At 30.8% G+C, this 13,389-nt stretch overlaps 1 protein-coding gene across 1 annotated transcript; it reads right to left on the bottom strand.

Annotated features, from left to right (window-relative positions):
- Positions 1–779: 779 nt before the first annotated feature.
- Positions 780–12,162, bottom strand: LOC139502020 (2-phosphoxylose phosphatase 1-like). The gene is made up of 4 exons (XM_071291338.1): positions 11,819–12,162; positions 11,056–11,241; positions 3,476–6,291; positions 780–3,206 (listed from the first exon to the last, which is right to left on the bottom strand). Exons 1-3 carry the CDS (start codon positions 12,012–12,014, stop codon positions 5,138–5,140), a joined length of 1,536 nt encoding a protein of 511 aa, XP_071147439.1. The 5' UTR covers positions 12,015–12,162; the 3' UTR covers positions 780–3,206; positions 3,476–5,137.
- Between the last annotated feature and the right edge of the window lie 1,227 nt (positions 12,163–13,389).

Here is a 13,389-nt window from a genome sequence, read left to right as displayed (position 1 = left end):
AACTGTTATTCCTTGGCCTATTTAACTCAACTTTTATTCCTTGGCCTATTTAACTCAGCTTTTATTCCTTGACCTATCTATCACACCTTGGATTCATTGATTTATATATCACATCTTTCATTCCTTGACCTATATATCATGAAGCTTTCATTCCTTGACCTATATATCATAAAGCTTTCCTTCGTTGGCCTGTATATCACATTTTTCATACCTTGGTCTAATTATATATCAAATCATATAATCCATATTTCTTTATTTCTTGGCCTTAATACAACGTTATATTCTTTGGCCTATTTACCACATATTTCTTCTGTATTCCTTAGCTAATATAAATGTTTAATTCTTTTTTTATATACCACTTATTTTATTCCTTGGCCTATATACTGAAGTTTTATATTCTTTGGCCTATTTACCACATAATTCTTCTGTATTCCTAATCTAATATAAATGTTTAATTCTTTTTTATATACCACTTATTTTATTCTTTGGCCTATTTACTTAAGTTTTTAGAAACTAGGAAAAAGGGAGTAGTTTACCTAGCCCTTCAATAGTTCCATGCCAAAAAAGAAATATTTCCAGACTTTGATCCAGTATTGTTTTTATACTGCAACTGCAAATGGCATATTTTTAATGATTTAAATATTGACAAAAACTACACTTATTTTCAGTCCTAAAAAGATTCCCCTGACATGCCAGGGATTGACATGCAATAAATATTGACCAATATTCCAGCTGAAGTATGCAGAACACATATTTGGTCTTTCAAATAAATGATCACATTTTAAAACTAATATATTTTATTCAACAAATAAAAGCATCTGAATACAGATTTGGATCATCTTCAAGCAAGTTCAGATCACTGTCTAAGAAATGCTTGTAGATAATATAGTGTATAAACATTAAAAAAAACACATTTGTTCATCTGAATCTGAATGTAGCTTTTTCACTGCAAAATAACAGCATCAGTATATAATGGGGGGAAATACTGACAAGTTTGGTTTGTATTGATCTGCAACAAGCAAATTCAAATCACTGCCTGAGATATGCTTGTAAAAATCATATTGTATAACATTTATAAAAAAAGTTTCTTTTGAACATGGATTTGAACACATTTTCTGCTTCTATGCAGACAAACACACTCAGTCACACTGCACATTGGAATAGTTAATATTTCGTAAGCATGGATTTGCATATATACATATTAGTTCATTTTCTAAGCTTACAAATGTATTAATTTAAACAGAAATAAATGGAGATTGTGTCTATGGGACACAGTACCCTCCGCATATTGAAAGTCCTACTCACAGAAATAAATCATGACACAGAATTTGGTGAATAAATTTTATGCTTATCTTTCTAAATGTATAAATATTATTAAGGATTTATATTCACCATGTAAAATGGAAAACAGAATCAATTTGTAGTTAAGAAAATATGAATTTAGGATGTACTTCTATGAAATTAAAAAAAAAATAGAATTCAAAATTGATACTACAAGAGCATAAATTGAGGAATAAAATAATTATATGCCCATAATTAATAATTATAAATTCTGATGGGGGAAAAGGCTGACCCTGACTTTTAACTCATATTTGTTTTTGTATTATTTGCGTCTCAAATCATAAGAAAAGAAATCTAGAATCTTCTTAAAATTTGGTAAAGGACCTTTTATGAGCTATAGAAGTCAAAAATGAATTGAAAAATGCATAATGGGTAAATATAGCAGGACAAAAACAAGAAGTCCGAACATCTGACAAAAACTCCTAAACCTGAACCAAGTACATCCTTAAAATAGTTTTCAAAAGTTTTACCTAATTTTTGGTAAATCTTTTAATTCACTAGAGTTATCTCTCTTTGGGTAATATTTTTCATTTTCGTGTTTTATAAAAGTATTGCAATCAAAAAATACCTTGTATCATAAAAATATATACAAATTTAGTTCTTATCATCATCAAAAACAGTGATAAATTCACTATTTTATTCTATTTTTTGCTCTATGTAAAATTTTAACCTTTTCTGAACACGAAAGAGCATAGCATATCTAAATCTCGAAAAAAAATCACTCATATCAACTAACTTATAAATTTAACTAAGCATTCATACATATCACACAATAACAGACAAGTAATCAAATGTATATAGATAAGACTAGTACACACAGGCACATAACAAGTACAAATCACTGTTTGTGACCTGTTAAAATATGTCAAAAAATTAAATAATAAATAAAACTTGATTGGCAACATGATAAAACAATAACAGTTTATATATGTATACAGATCAAACAAAGTTACTGAGATTTTAGTCCCTTTTTGTTGAAAGAAAGTCTACCTTTGACAATTGTAAGTCATAATAATTATATTTGGCAACAAAAGCCCATGAAAATACATTTGAACAATTCTTTTCATCAGTTAGTAAAATTGTCTACCTTTGACAATTCTAACTCATAGTAATCACATTTGACACCAAAAAACCAACAAAATACACTTGAACAATTCTTTCCATCAATTTGGAAAATTAAGTGCAGATTTTCATTTCTATTGACGAATTTTTACTATATTTGGATATTGGGCTATCAAAATCAAAGTCTGTACACATATAAAAAAAAAAAAGTATTTGCTCGATACAATATTTGTGGGAAAAATCAGAGACCTGAGAAATTATTAGTTAGTGGCTTAAAAGATAGCAATTCTAGCTACTAAAACTATCATTTGTTGTATAGCTGTAAATTGTGACAAATTATGAGTACAAGCTTGCTAAAACATATATCGTAAAACGTTTTCTTTAATTTAAAACAAATTCAAATACTATGTGTGAACTCACAAAAGGATACCACAACTGTGTAAAGTTTCATCTATATCCATAAATATAAAAAAGAAGATGTGGTATGATTGCCAATATGACAACTCTCCACAAGGGACCAAATGACACAGAAATTAACGCCTTTTAGAAGCAGTTGTGCTTATAGGGCACATGGACAGACAAAGTCATTCTCTCTTTGCATGGGTATAACTATTTCATCTGGAGCAAATACCAGAAATTGGTAAGCAACTCTCAAAAATGCATTACATTACCAAACTTAATAACAAAGTGTTAATTCTGAACAAGTACAGAACGTGTCTAGTCATTTCTTCAGAAATCTAAAGCTTAAAAGCAACATTTTCTGCTTGCTAAAAAATTAAATCAAGCAATAACAAATAAACAAACTTACAGCAGATTTCAGTCAGTATGTAGCTAAAGGTAATATCTTTGGTTAGCTTGCTTATTAGCTGAACCGTGAAGTCATTGTTAGGTGAGGTAAACTACCCTCCTTTAATAATAGACTAGCCCAACAGATAACCAATCTATCTCTCTGTAGGACTAAGCTACTTTAAAAGGAGGGTAGTATACCTTACCTAACAATGACTTCACGGTTCAGCTAACAAGCAAGCTAACCAAAGATATTACCATTAGCTACATACTGACTGAAATCTGCTGTAATAAAAACAATCCTAATGAAATCAAAGGAGAAAATATTTAAATGATTGAGACTGTTTTTATGATTATCAAATTCAAACTCGCAATTTTTTGTCAAAATCTAACTTTGACCTGTTCAACAAAGTAAAATTCTTGACTATTTTTTTACCATAAAGAACACACATTGACACAAAGGTACAATTAAAAAAAATCAATTATCAGATCTTTCTCATAAAATGTGAGCTGCTTGAAGTGTAAATGCTTTTTGAGTATCTTCACTGCAAAAAAAATCACATTGAGCTGATATTCTATGACTGTGATATGCATAATAGCTAATCTTAATATTAAATAAAATAATTGAGCATATGAATAAAACATAATTTGTTAGGGTTGTACTAAACACTAATTAGGTTTGTTTAAATCTTCATAAAATTTTGACAAAATTGTTTCTTTGATTTTGAAATAGACAATGCTCTGTTGCTACAGCAACAAGATGGCTGCCCCATTTAAAAAGACAAAGGATTTCTGCACATAAAAATAAATGTGGATTTTGAATTCACTAGTATAATGCCTTTTCTAACGATAGCCAAGGGTTAAGATCGAGATCAGGTCGAAACAAAAAAAATTACTGTTTGATAAAATAATTTTGTTGGATCTCAGTTTTTGTAGTTGAATAAAAAAAATTGCAACTTCAAAGGAACCTTATTTGTAATTTACTTTTTTCTGCTATCCATGAACATTGTAATTAAACAAAAACTGTCTATTAGTTCAGGATTTGTTTACTGATGAAATCCCCAATTTGGTATACAATGTTTTTTTATAAATTCACATTAAGGTGGTACCTAACACTACAGGGAGATAACTCTGTAAAATCACCTAAACGTTTTAATGACATTGTGTTGTTAAGGGAATATTTAGCTTCTCAATGATCAAAATTAGTGTTTGTCAAACTGCTATATAACCAGTGTAATTTTTCTGATAAAACGCTTGGTTCAAATTTATAAAAAATTTTATATTTTTGTAAAATGGTCAGAGTAAATACTTTGTCAAAATTTTATGAAAATTAAACGAGCCAAATTAATTTTAGTGAAAGTGTTGGGTACCACTTTAATGTTCAATAAAATAATATAGTTTTACATACAAATACACACAAGCACCAAGAAGTACAAACTAAAATTTGTGACTTCCAAAAATTAATACAATTTACATACATTAACAATAAATGGTAACATTTTGTGACAAAATCATTAAAATAAAACTAATTTAAAATTAAAAAATAAAACAAGTACAGATTGTTGACTGTCACTTGCTGAGGATAAAAATATCAGCACCTGGTTAACATTAATTTTTCAAGCTGCTTAAATTTTGAAACAAAAAATTACCATATTCAGCAATGTCTATTGTCCACATCCCCTTTTCATCCCCCTCCCCCAAAATTGTAAAATAATATTGACAAAAACAGTTTTGCTAAACAATTAACAAATTTTATACATATACAATGTACACTGTTAAAAATTTATTCATTTCTATGATGTATTTACCATCTGCTACTTCTAAACATGTAACAAATGAAATCTTAACTTTTTGTAACATTTTGTGACGATTGTTTTTTGGGCTGACTGATAATGGATTGGATTAAACATGTTAAAATTAAAAACGTTTTACACAAACTCTTGCAAAATTAACAGTAGCTCTGATATGCACTATGTAGATTTTTTTGGGTTGATGTTTTAAAATGTAACAATTCTGCAAAATTCTTCAAACGACAAAGACCGCTCTCACTATTTATGTCACAAAGGGGGACAAATTTGGAAACATTAGCACCGTTGAACAAAATGCGAACATAATATGGCTGAAATACCTGACCCGATTTCTTGTATAATTCAAAAACAATTCTTGATCCAGGCCTTGGCCAGGTGAGTTTGGGAATTTTCAGTACATTTAACATGTAAAACATAAAACTTTCATCAACAAAATGTAAAAACAATTTCTCAAATACATAATTTGCATGACGGAAAGTTTGGATTAGATTGTTCATAAATGGATATAAATAAACATTAACAAAATCAACAAAACCAACGTCATTGGATATTTTTTCATAAAATGCATTTTCATTCTTAAACAATTCTTTTACAATACCTTTACTTTCTAATCCATTCTGAACAAAGCAGGAAAAAATTGGATGAAGACAAGAATTTGACAATATTTGACGTAAAACAGTCATGGGTATATTTGAATTATCTCCCTTCTTTAAACCATGAAAGAGCTGCTCTCTGAAATTTTGTTCTGTTCTGTATAAACCTGGACAATTGCAATCAACATGAGACATTCCATGCTTTTCTGAACACAAATTTCTCGACACTGCTGAGGTATTGAATTTTCTCAAATGACCTTCAGACAGCAAGCCGAAAAGAAAAGCTAGAGATGATTTAGCTGTTATACTTTCCTCATTTCGGGTTAGCTTTATATGTTTGGGTTGAATCAAACTACTCTCTAGTTTTAGATCTTTCAGGTAGACATCTTTCACAAATTCTCCTAGACTAACCAATCTTTGGATTCCAATGGGAGATAACTCATTAAGACAGTCCAAGTCATCAGCAACATTAGATTTAAATTCTTTTAGAAATCTGTCATCATTTTTTATCTTTTCCTGAAAAATCTTTAATTTGGGATTCAATCTATTGAATGCTCCAAATCTGCAGTCAGCCTGTTCACAATTAAGAGAGGTGGACCTGGTTGCATTTAGAGTTATCTTCCCTGAAATATTTGGAGTAATCTCCCCTGGAATGATTAGTATGTGAGTTTGTTGTAATTTAAATCCTGTTGGTTCGAAACCTGAAAATAAGCGATAAATTTGTATTATTTTAACCAAATTTGAATAAGCAATATTTACAAAGGTCAGCTTCCCCTAAAAGAATCCCTAGGAGGAAAAACATGGAATGTCCCAATAATTTAAATGTGCTTAGTACCCAACCGCTGGAACTGTGTCAAAAGCCTTTGTTCTATCCAACATACTATACTATAATTGTTTTTTTCCTTTCTGTTTTTTTAATTATTACTTCTGGAAGGTTAAATGATGTATTTAAACTAGACTGCAGTTTTATGTATTAAAGTTACCTGTTGGGCATTTGGAAAGAAAATACACCTATTTTTTGATAAACAAGTTGAGAATGTTTTAAAACAGTTAGGTTGCTCACAGAACAAGTAAAAGCAGGAGATTCATTTTAATGAATGTATTCTGAGCCAGAGGTTTGGCCATTGAAAATGAATGTCGCTTTACCTTAACATGTGAAAACTATCAAGGCCCTGCAGGCAGGAATTTTTTTTTATTTTAATTTTTGTTTTTTGTGACAAATCAGTTTTGTTCTATAGAGAATGTTGTTGTTAACCTTTAATAAATGTTTGTTACACATTCTATAATGACTATAATTGTGGAATTATCTACTGCAAATTCAGAAATTATTGTGATTATGTCATTTTTTACTTAAATGCGTTTTTTATTTTTACGATTTTGAGAAAAATCCTGTTTAATTCAAACAAAATATTTCAAAATGCAAGTTTAAATTATTGCATTTACAACTCTGTCGCATTTTTCACAATAATAAAAACCTCCCATTAATTTCTGAATTAACAGTATGTGAAACTGAAGGAATGAGAATTGAGCAAAGTTGAAACACTTTTAAGAGATTATCAGACAATTTTAAAAAGCATCATTGATAATTGTTAATAAAAAACCAAAACAACTCTTTTTAAATTCATCTGCAATAAAAAAAAAAAGTGAAAAAAAGGAGAAAAAAAGTTGTGGCCTTTCCATTCTGCAACTACCGTTTTCAAGGTTATGTTTCAGGACAAATACATGTGTTTCCCAATATTGATAAAGAATTTTATCTATAGATGTCATCCTGCATCTATCCCATTTCCTAATATAAACATATCACTTTTTTTCTGCTTAAGGTTTTAACACGAATGTAAACAAAAAATGTTACCTCACCATTTAAAAACAAAACCATGACTATGCATTTTAGTGTAACCATGCAATGAGTTATTTCCAAACATTTATCTAGTTCTAAAATGGAAAGTTGTACATACATGTACAGGTCAGATAAACAATCTGTCATTTTAAATGTTGTCAGTCTGCATTAAATAAACAAAAAATTATGATATCAACTTCCATGCCCATAACACACATGACACATATTTTTTTTAAATGACCTTCTCAATAATTCTATTTCTTTAATGTCAGTTACACAACAGTGGCGGATCAGGCCATTCATTAGGAGGCGGTACCAGGTACTTATACCCTCCTATGCTATTGACAAGTACCGCCTGAATGTAGGAATTTTTATATAAGATATTCATGGAATAAATTGAAAAGTACCTCCTAGAAACGTGGAAAGTACCAGTCAACATGAAAGATAATGAAAACCCTGGCGGATCCAGGGGGTTTTTGGGAGGTAGGAACCCCCCCCCCCTTTTTTGACGATCAATGCATTTAAATGGGGACATGTAGTTGGAACCCCCCCTTTGTCCTGGGTTAGGAACCCCCCTTTTTTAACTGGCTGGATCCGCCCCTGCACATCTTTATAAAAGGATCTGTTTTAAAATTGCTTTTCATCTTACATGTTTCAGATTTTCTGTTGCCTACTTATTTATGGCTGTCAGTCTCAACCATATGCTTAGATGATCAGGCCTAATAGCCAGAATATGTCGTCTGAGGGGTCAATTTAGGGTCACAACACTACCTTAAATAGTCAAACTACAATCTGAATCATGACTTTAATCATATTAATAGTTTATTGTTTATGTTTTAAGGGGTTTGGGGGTTACCCATTAGCTAAAGATGTGATGTTAGTGGTCATTATTAAAATTGCCACAAATGTATTTCATTATACTGGTTATATGGCATCCCATGTAAAAAAAGTGATGGAAATCACTCATGGAAAGATTAGAAGAGTAATAAGGTATGGTGGGGAAAAATGAACATTAATAAAGCACTATTGCTGAAAATTGCATTTACAGCAGGTCTTTAGAAGGAAACTTGCTTTTCCAGTATGAGGATAAAATGACCTCAAATTAAATAATATGGGTCTCTTAATTTGCACAATTTTATTTAAACTTCAGTTTATATCTTATCAAAATTATGTTGCCGGTTCTGAACATGTTTCAAAAAAACAAAAAAATGCTAAAATTCTTCTAGTAAATGTTACCAACTATCCTTGTAAGACATAAATCTGGACAACTTTAAAGTGTCAACAAAAAAATTGAAAAATGTTGTTTTGGGGCATTTTGTAAGTTGAAACAGGTTATATGGCATTGAAGATTAATAGTTTTAGAGTGCCTTTTGATCAATTTTTAAAGTATTTTTCAACACAGGGCATTGAAAATGTACTTTTCAACGTAAACCAATTAAAAAACTTATCTTATTGAAATGTGTTTTTTTTCTTGATTGCAAAAATATATATTCACTTCTAATAAAAACTCAAATGACTAAAATAGACATAATGATTGATGGGAAATAAACTAATAAACAATGGTTTGTTATAATTAAAAGTTTTAAAATTTTTAAACTGTTTCAAGCCAATTCCTGATAAAAAAAAGTATACTAATTTAATTGTTGATTAATTACAGATGATTATTGGAAATTTATCAAGTAAATTATAGGCCTTACTTGAATACCTTTTATTTATTCATATTTATATTCATATTTCATTTTTTTAAGATCTTGTTAATCCATTAATCATTTATCTTTCAGATATAATTTACAGAATCACTTTATGTAATGTAGATCAAAAGTAATTGGCAATAAATAATCTATCATCCTTATAAATATCAAACATCTAATATACACATTTGTGTATTCAATTATGAGGTCAAATACTTGTGTATTAAGAATTATATTGAGTGGTCTGTATATTTATGTAAGACTGAGGTTGATAGGTAATGTGGTCAATTTGATTGGCAGTTTAGGAGGTGGTGCATTGTAATTAAAGGTCCACCTTGTCTCTGATTTGTTTAGTGATGACAGTTGTCAATCATACTAGTTGAATCAATACCGAGTTACCTAATCAAAATGTTTTTTAAAAAGCCTGCACATCAACACACCTTAATGAGATATATTCTTGAATGAACTGCTCCAATAATATACCCAATTTTTTTCAGTTTATATGTGTATTATGTGCGCATACATCAGAACCATAGGGAACTATATTTCAGTGTGAATACATTTAGTAACAGTAGCTAACCTGTCCTGTTGTTAGGGAGGCCGGTGCCTAAGTAAAGATTTAGAACAAGTTCTAATCTTTCCAAAAATATTCCACTACATACCTAGATCTATCTTATGAAAGACTTTTTTAAATATTGTATGTCAAATGCATGTCAAAAGGAAGCAAACAATGTTCATACTGTGGATTCATTTACTTTCGTGGGTATCAATTTTCGTGGTTTGGAGAAAACTTGCATATTCATGGTTTTACTGAAATCTGCATACATACAATTAGAAAATTTGTAATTTGTTGAACATTTAAATTCATGGTTTCCACGAAATCCACGAAAATTAGTATCCAACAATTATTAATGAATCCACAGGGTATATGGTCACAGCCCTGCCAATATTCCATTCTTCTTGGGACTTCAGTAATTAGAAGTGTGGTAATCTCGGAAATACATAAACCAAATATTCCACAATAAATTTTCAGAGGAGTAAAAAATATATTTAAGCAGATTAATGTATATATATAGATATAGGAAGATGTGGTATGAGTGCCAATGACACAACTCTCCATCCAAATAACAATTTATAAAAGTAAACCATTATAGGTCAAGGTATGGCCTTCAACACGGAGCCTTGGCTCACACTGAACAACAAGCTATAAAGGGCCCCAAAATTACTAAATAACTGTAAAACCATTCAAACGGCAAAACCAACGGTCTGACTTTAATCTATATAAAATATGACTCTAATCTATATAAAATAAAAAACCATAGAATATCACATTAAAAACATGTATAAGAGATCAGTGATATTGTTTGCCTCAAATATTAACAGCCGAAATTCGAAAGAGAAAATTCCCAATTACTAAAAATGGCTTAAAATTCCACCCAAAAAGGTCTACATTTTCCCCAAACAGTGATGGCATTGGTAGTAATGTTTGTAAATATCATATTCATGTTATTATTGTGATATTAAAAAGCACTTTTGTGATCATGTTTTTATATCAGAATCATCATGGTGTTTGTAACACATGTGGTTTTCAATGCATTAAGTACCATCATTGCTTCTGTTTCTTTCCCCTCTCTGAAAAGTACCTTCCGGTTCGAAAATGTCTCACAACCAAAATATACATGAAAAAACAGTGCAAAAAAGACAGCAAAGATCATCAAAAAAATGGAGATGTGTTTAGAATAATATTTCCCAATTTCAATAAAAAATATGCATTTTTCCCTATAAAAAACGGTAGAGGTAGTTTTGAAAAAAGACAATAATATCACTGGAGATGTAAAACCCTTTAAATGTCCTCATGCTTAAAATCCCTCGTGGATATTTTGAAAAGTCAGCAGCACAACTTCCTTATTCTAAATGGTTTTTCCTAGTTAACTAACCTTCAAGTCCTAGTATTGGTTCATCTGGTGAATGACACAAGTCGTACTGGAGGTCATTTAAAAATGACCTGTTCACCTCGGTCAACTGATCCTCCTCATACTTGTGTTCTAACGATTTAATTGTTCGCTGGCCATTAGAGTGAAACACCTGCAATTCCTCCAAATGTCCAATCCAAATTATGACGACTACAAATAAAGAAAAAATAATTTAATACAAGACTTGAAGTGAACACTTATCATGCTTATACATTTCAATTTTCATCAAAAGTATTTGTACTTCTTACATTTCTGGCAGTTGATACAGATATGACTTCACAACCAAATGATAAAAGGTTTGGGCTTTGCTCATCGTCTGTTACTTGGACATGAGGAATGACAACAAAATATTTGTTCAAATAACATTAACAACAATTATTTTACTCCATTTGACAGTTACAAAATTAGATTTGACGAAAGACGTTAAAGGGATGAAAGAGTGGGTGGGCAGTCATGCTTCAGTGATAAAATTAACCAATTTTTTCTAACAAAAGGACTCACCCCCCTAGTTTAAATAATTATGACGTCTTGCATTTTTTTTTCTTTCTGTGACACCTAACGTAGCCTTGCAAACATGGCAAGACCTCATTACTTGCATATTGTTTTTTTCTGTGACACCTCATGACCTACCGTAGCCTTGCAAACATGGTAAGACCTCATGGCTCATAACTCCCCCCTTTTTCCAATTTTGCTAATAATTTTAATTATTTTATAATATGATACTTACAACAACAAAACAAAATTGCTGAAGCACCAAAGAATAATGCTAACAATATATAATTTCCCTTTCTCTTCTTCAAAAGCGGATATTGACAATCTTCTGTATATAAGACAAGTTCCTTAGCTTGGTAATTTCTTTTCACTTGGATTTTGAGTTCCATCGGCATCGAGTTTTGCAGCCGTCCTATTGATCGCATTTTCATATCGCCTGAGATCAGTTTTTGCGAAAATTGTTATCTTTTCACCTGTCATTTTGTTAAATTACATGGTGTTTCAATCTACGTGACAGAAGAAGAGAAGAGCATGTCGTTTGTTTTGCTTGTACAACTTTTTGACCTTCGAACTACACGTGGGAAGTTTTAATTAGTGGAAACAAATCCGGGATGTAACAGATTTTATTTCCGGATGATCAATAGAGCACACTATGTTATTTCAACTGAAACTATTCATCCGATCGAATCAATATATATATTTTGAATTTTAACATATAAATGAGTGAATACTAAAGTTCATTCCATATAAATGAGTTCTTATTTGCTGTATTCATTTTTTATTTTTTAAATGATTATTTGTTTTTGAAAGAGGCCGAGCGAAAGATACCAGAGGGACAGTCAAACTCATGTCATAGATAGAAAATAAACTGACAACGCCATGGCTAAAAAAGAAAAAGACAAACAGACACATAATAGTACATAAGACACAACATAGAAAAATGAGGACTATGCAACACGAATCCCACCAAACCGTGACTCACGGGGATGATCCCAGGTGCTCCGGAAGAGTTTAGCAGATCCTGCTCCACATCAGGAACATATATTTTGACGTTAGATGCACAGGCGCTTGGGTCTATGAATACAGATTTTTTTTTTTTTTTTTTTTTTTTATTAAAATATTCAATTTTCTATATTTATAATACATATCTATCACTTCTGTGCATGTCTTACCAAGTTTCGAGTGATTTAAACGACCCAGAGAAAATACCCAATTTTACTATCCATACTAAGTCTTAAAAAAAAAAATCTGTATCATAGACCCAAGCGCCTGTGGTTAGATGTACTGTTCCCAGTCCACATGAAAAGAGAAGTGGATAATAGTCAATACATATGGAACATATTTGATATCATCTGTGAAACGGTTCAACCAACTCGTGCTGGAGTCCGCCGGTCACACAGTAAAATTTACTAACACAAGGAATGATTTATTCTTCACTGACCACTTGGAACTCTTGGTTTAATAGCTTCCTTGTGATCAGCAATCCTCTATCAAGGAAAGCATGATATGAAATACTATCTTGGGAATATCGTATCAATTGGGAGATATATTCTCTTTTTTCTCTTAAAGCATTGGGACAGGTTGCATCCAAATCCAAATATTTTTACACAGAAATTTTACACAGTATATTACTATGTCCTTTAAGCACCTGCACTTGGTGGCTCCTGCATTTGGATAACTACATATTATATATAATCTTATTTATGTGCTTCAGCCACAAGGAGGACTATAATATAGTAATTCTTTTTTAAGTATTAGTTTATGCTTGTGTTGTAAAATGTTTAAAAAAAAATCAGATTTCTGTGG

This window comes from Mytilus edulis, chromosome 13 (assembly GCF_963676685.1).
Source record: "Mytilus edulis chromosome 13, xbMytEdul2.2, whole genome shotgun sequence".
NCBI classification, from domain to species: domain Eukaryota; kingdom Metazoa; phylum Mollusca; class Bivalvia; order Mytilida; family Mytilidae; genus Mytilus; species Mytilus edulis.
This window is presented reverse-complemented; position numbering and strand designations above follow the sequence as displayed.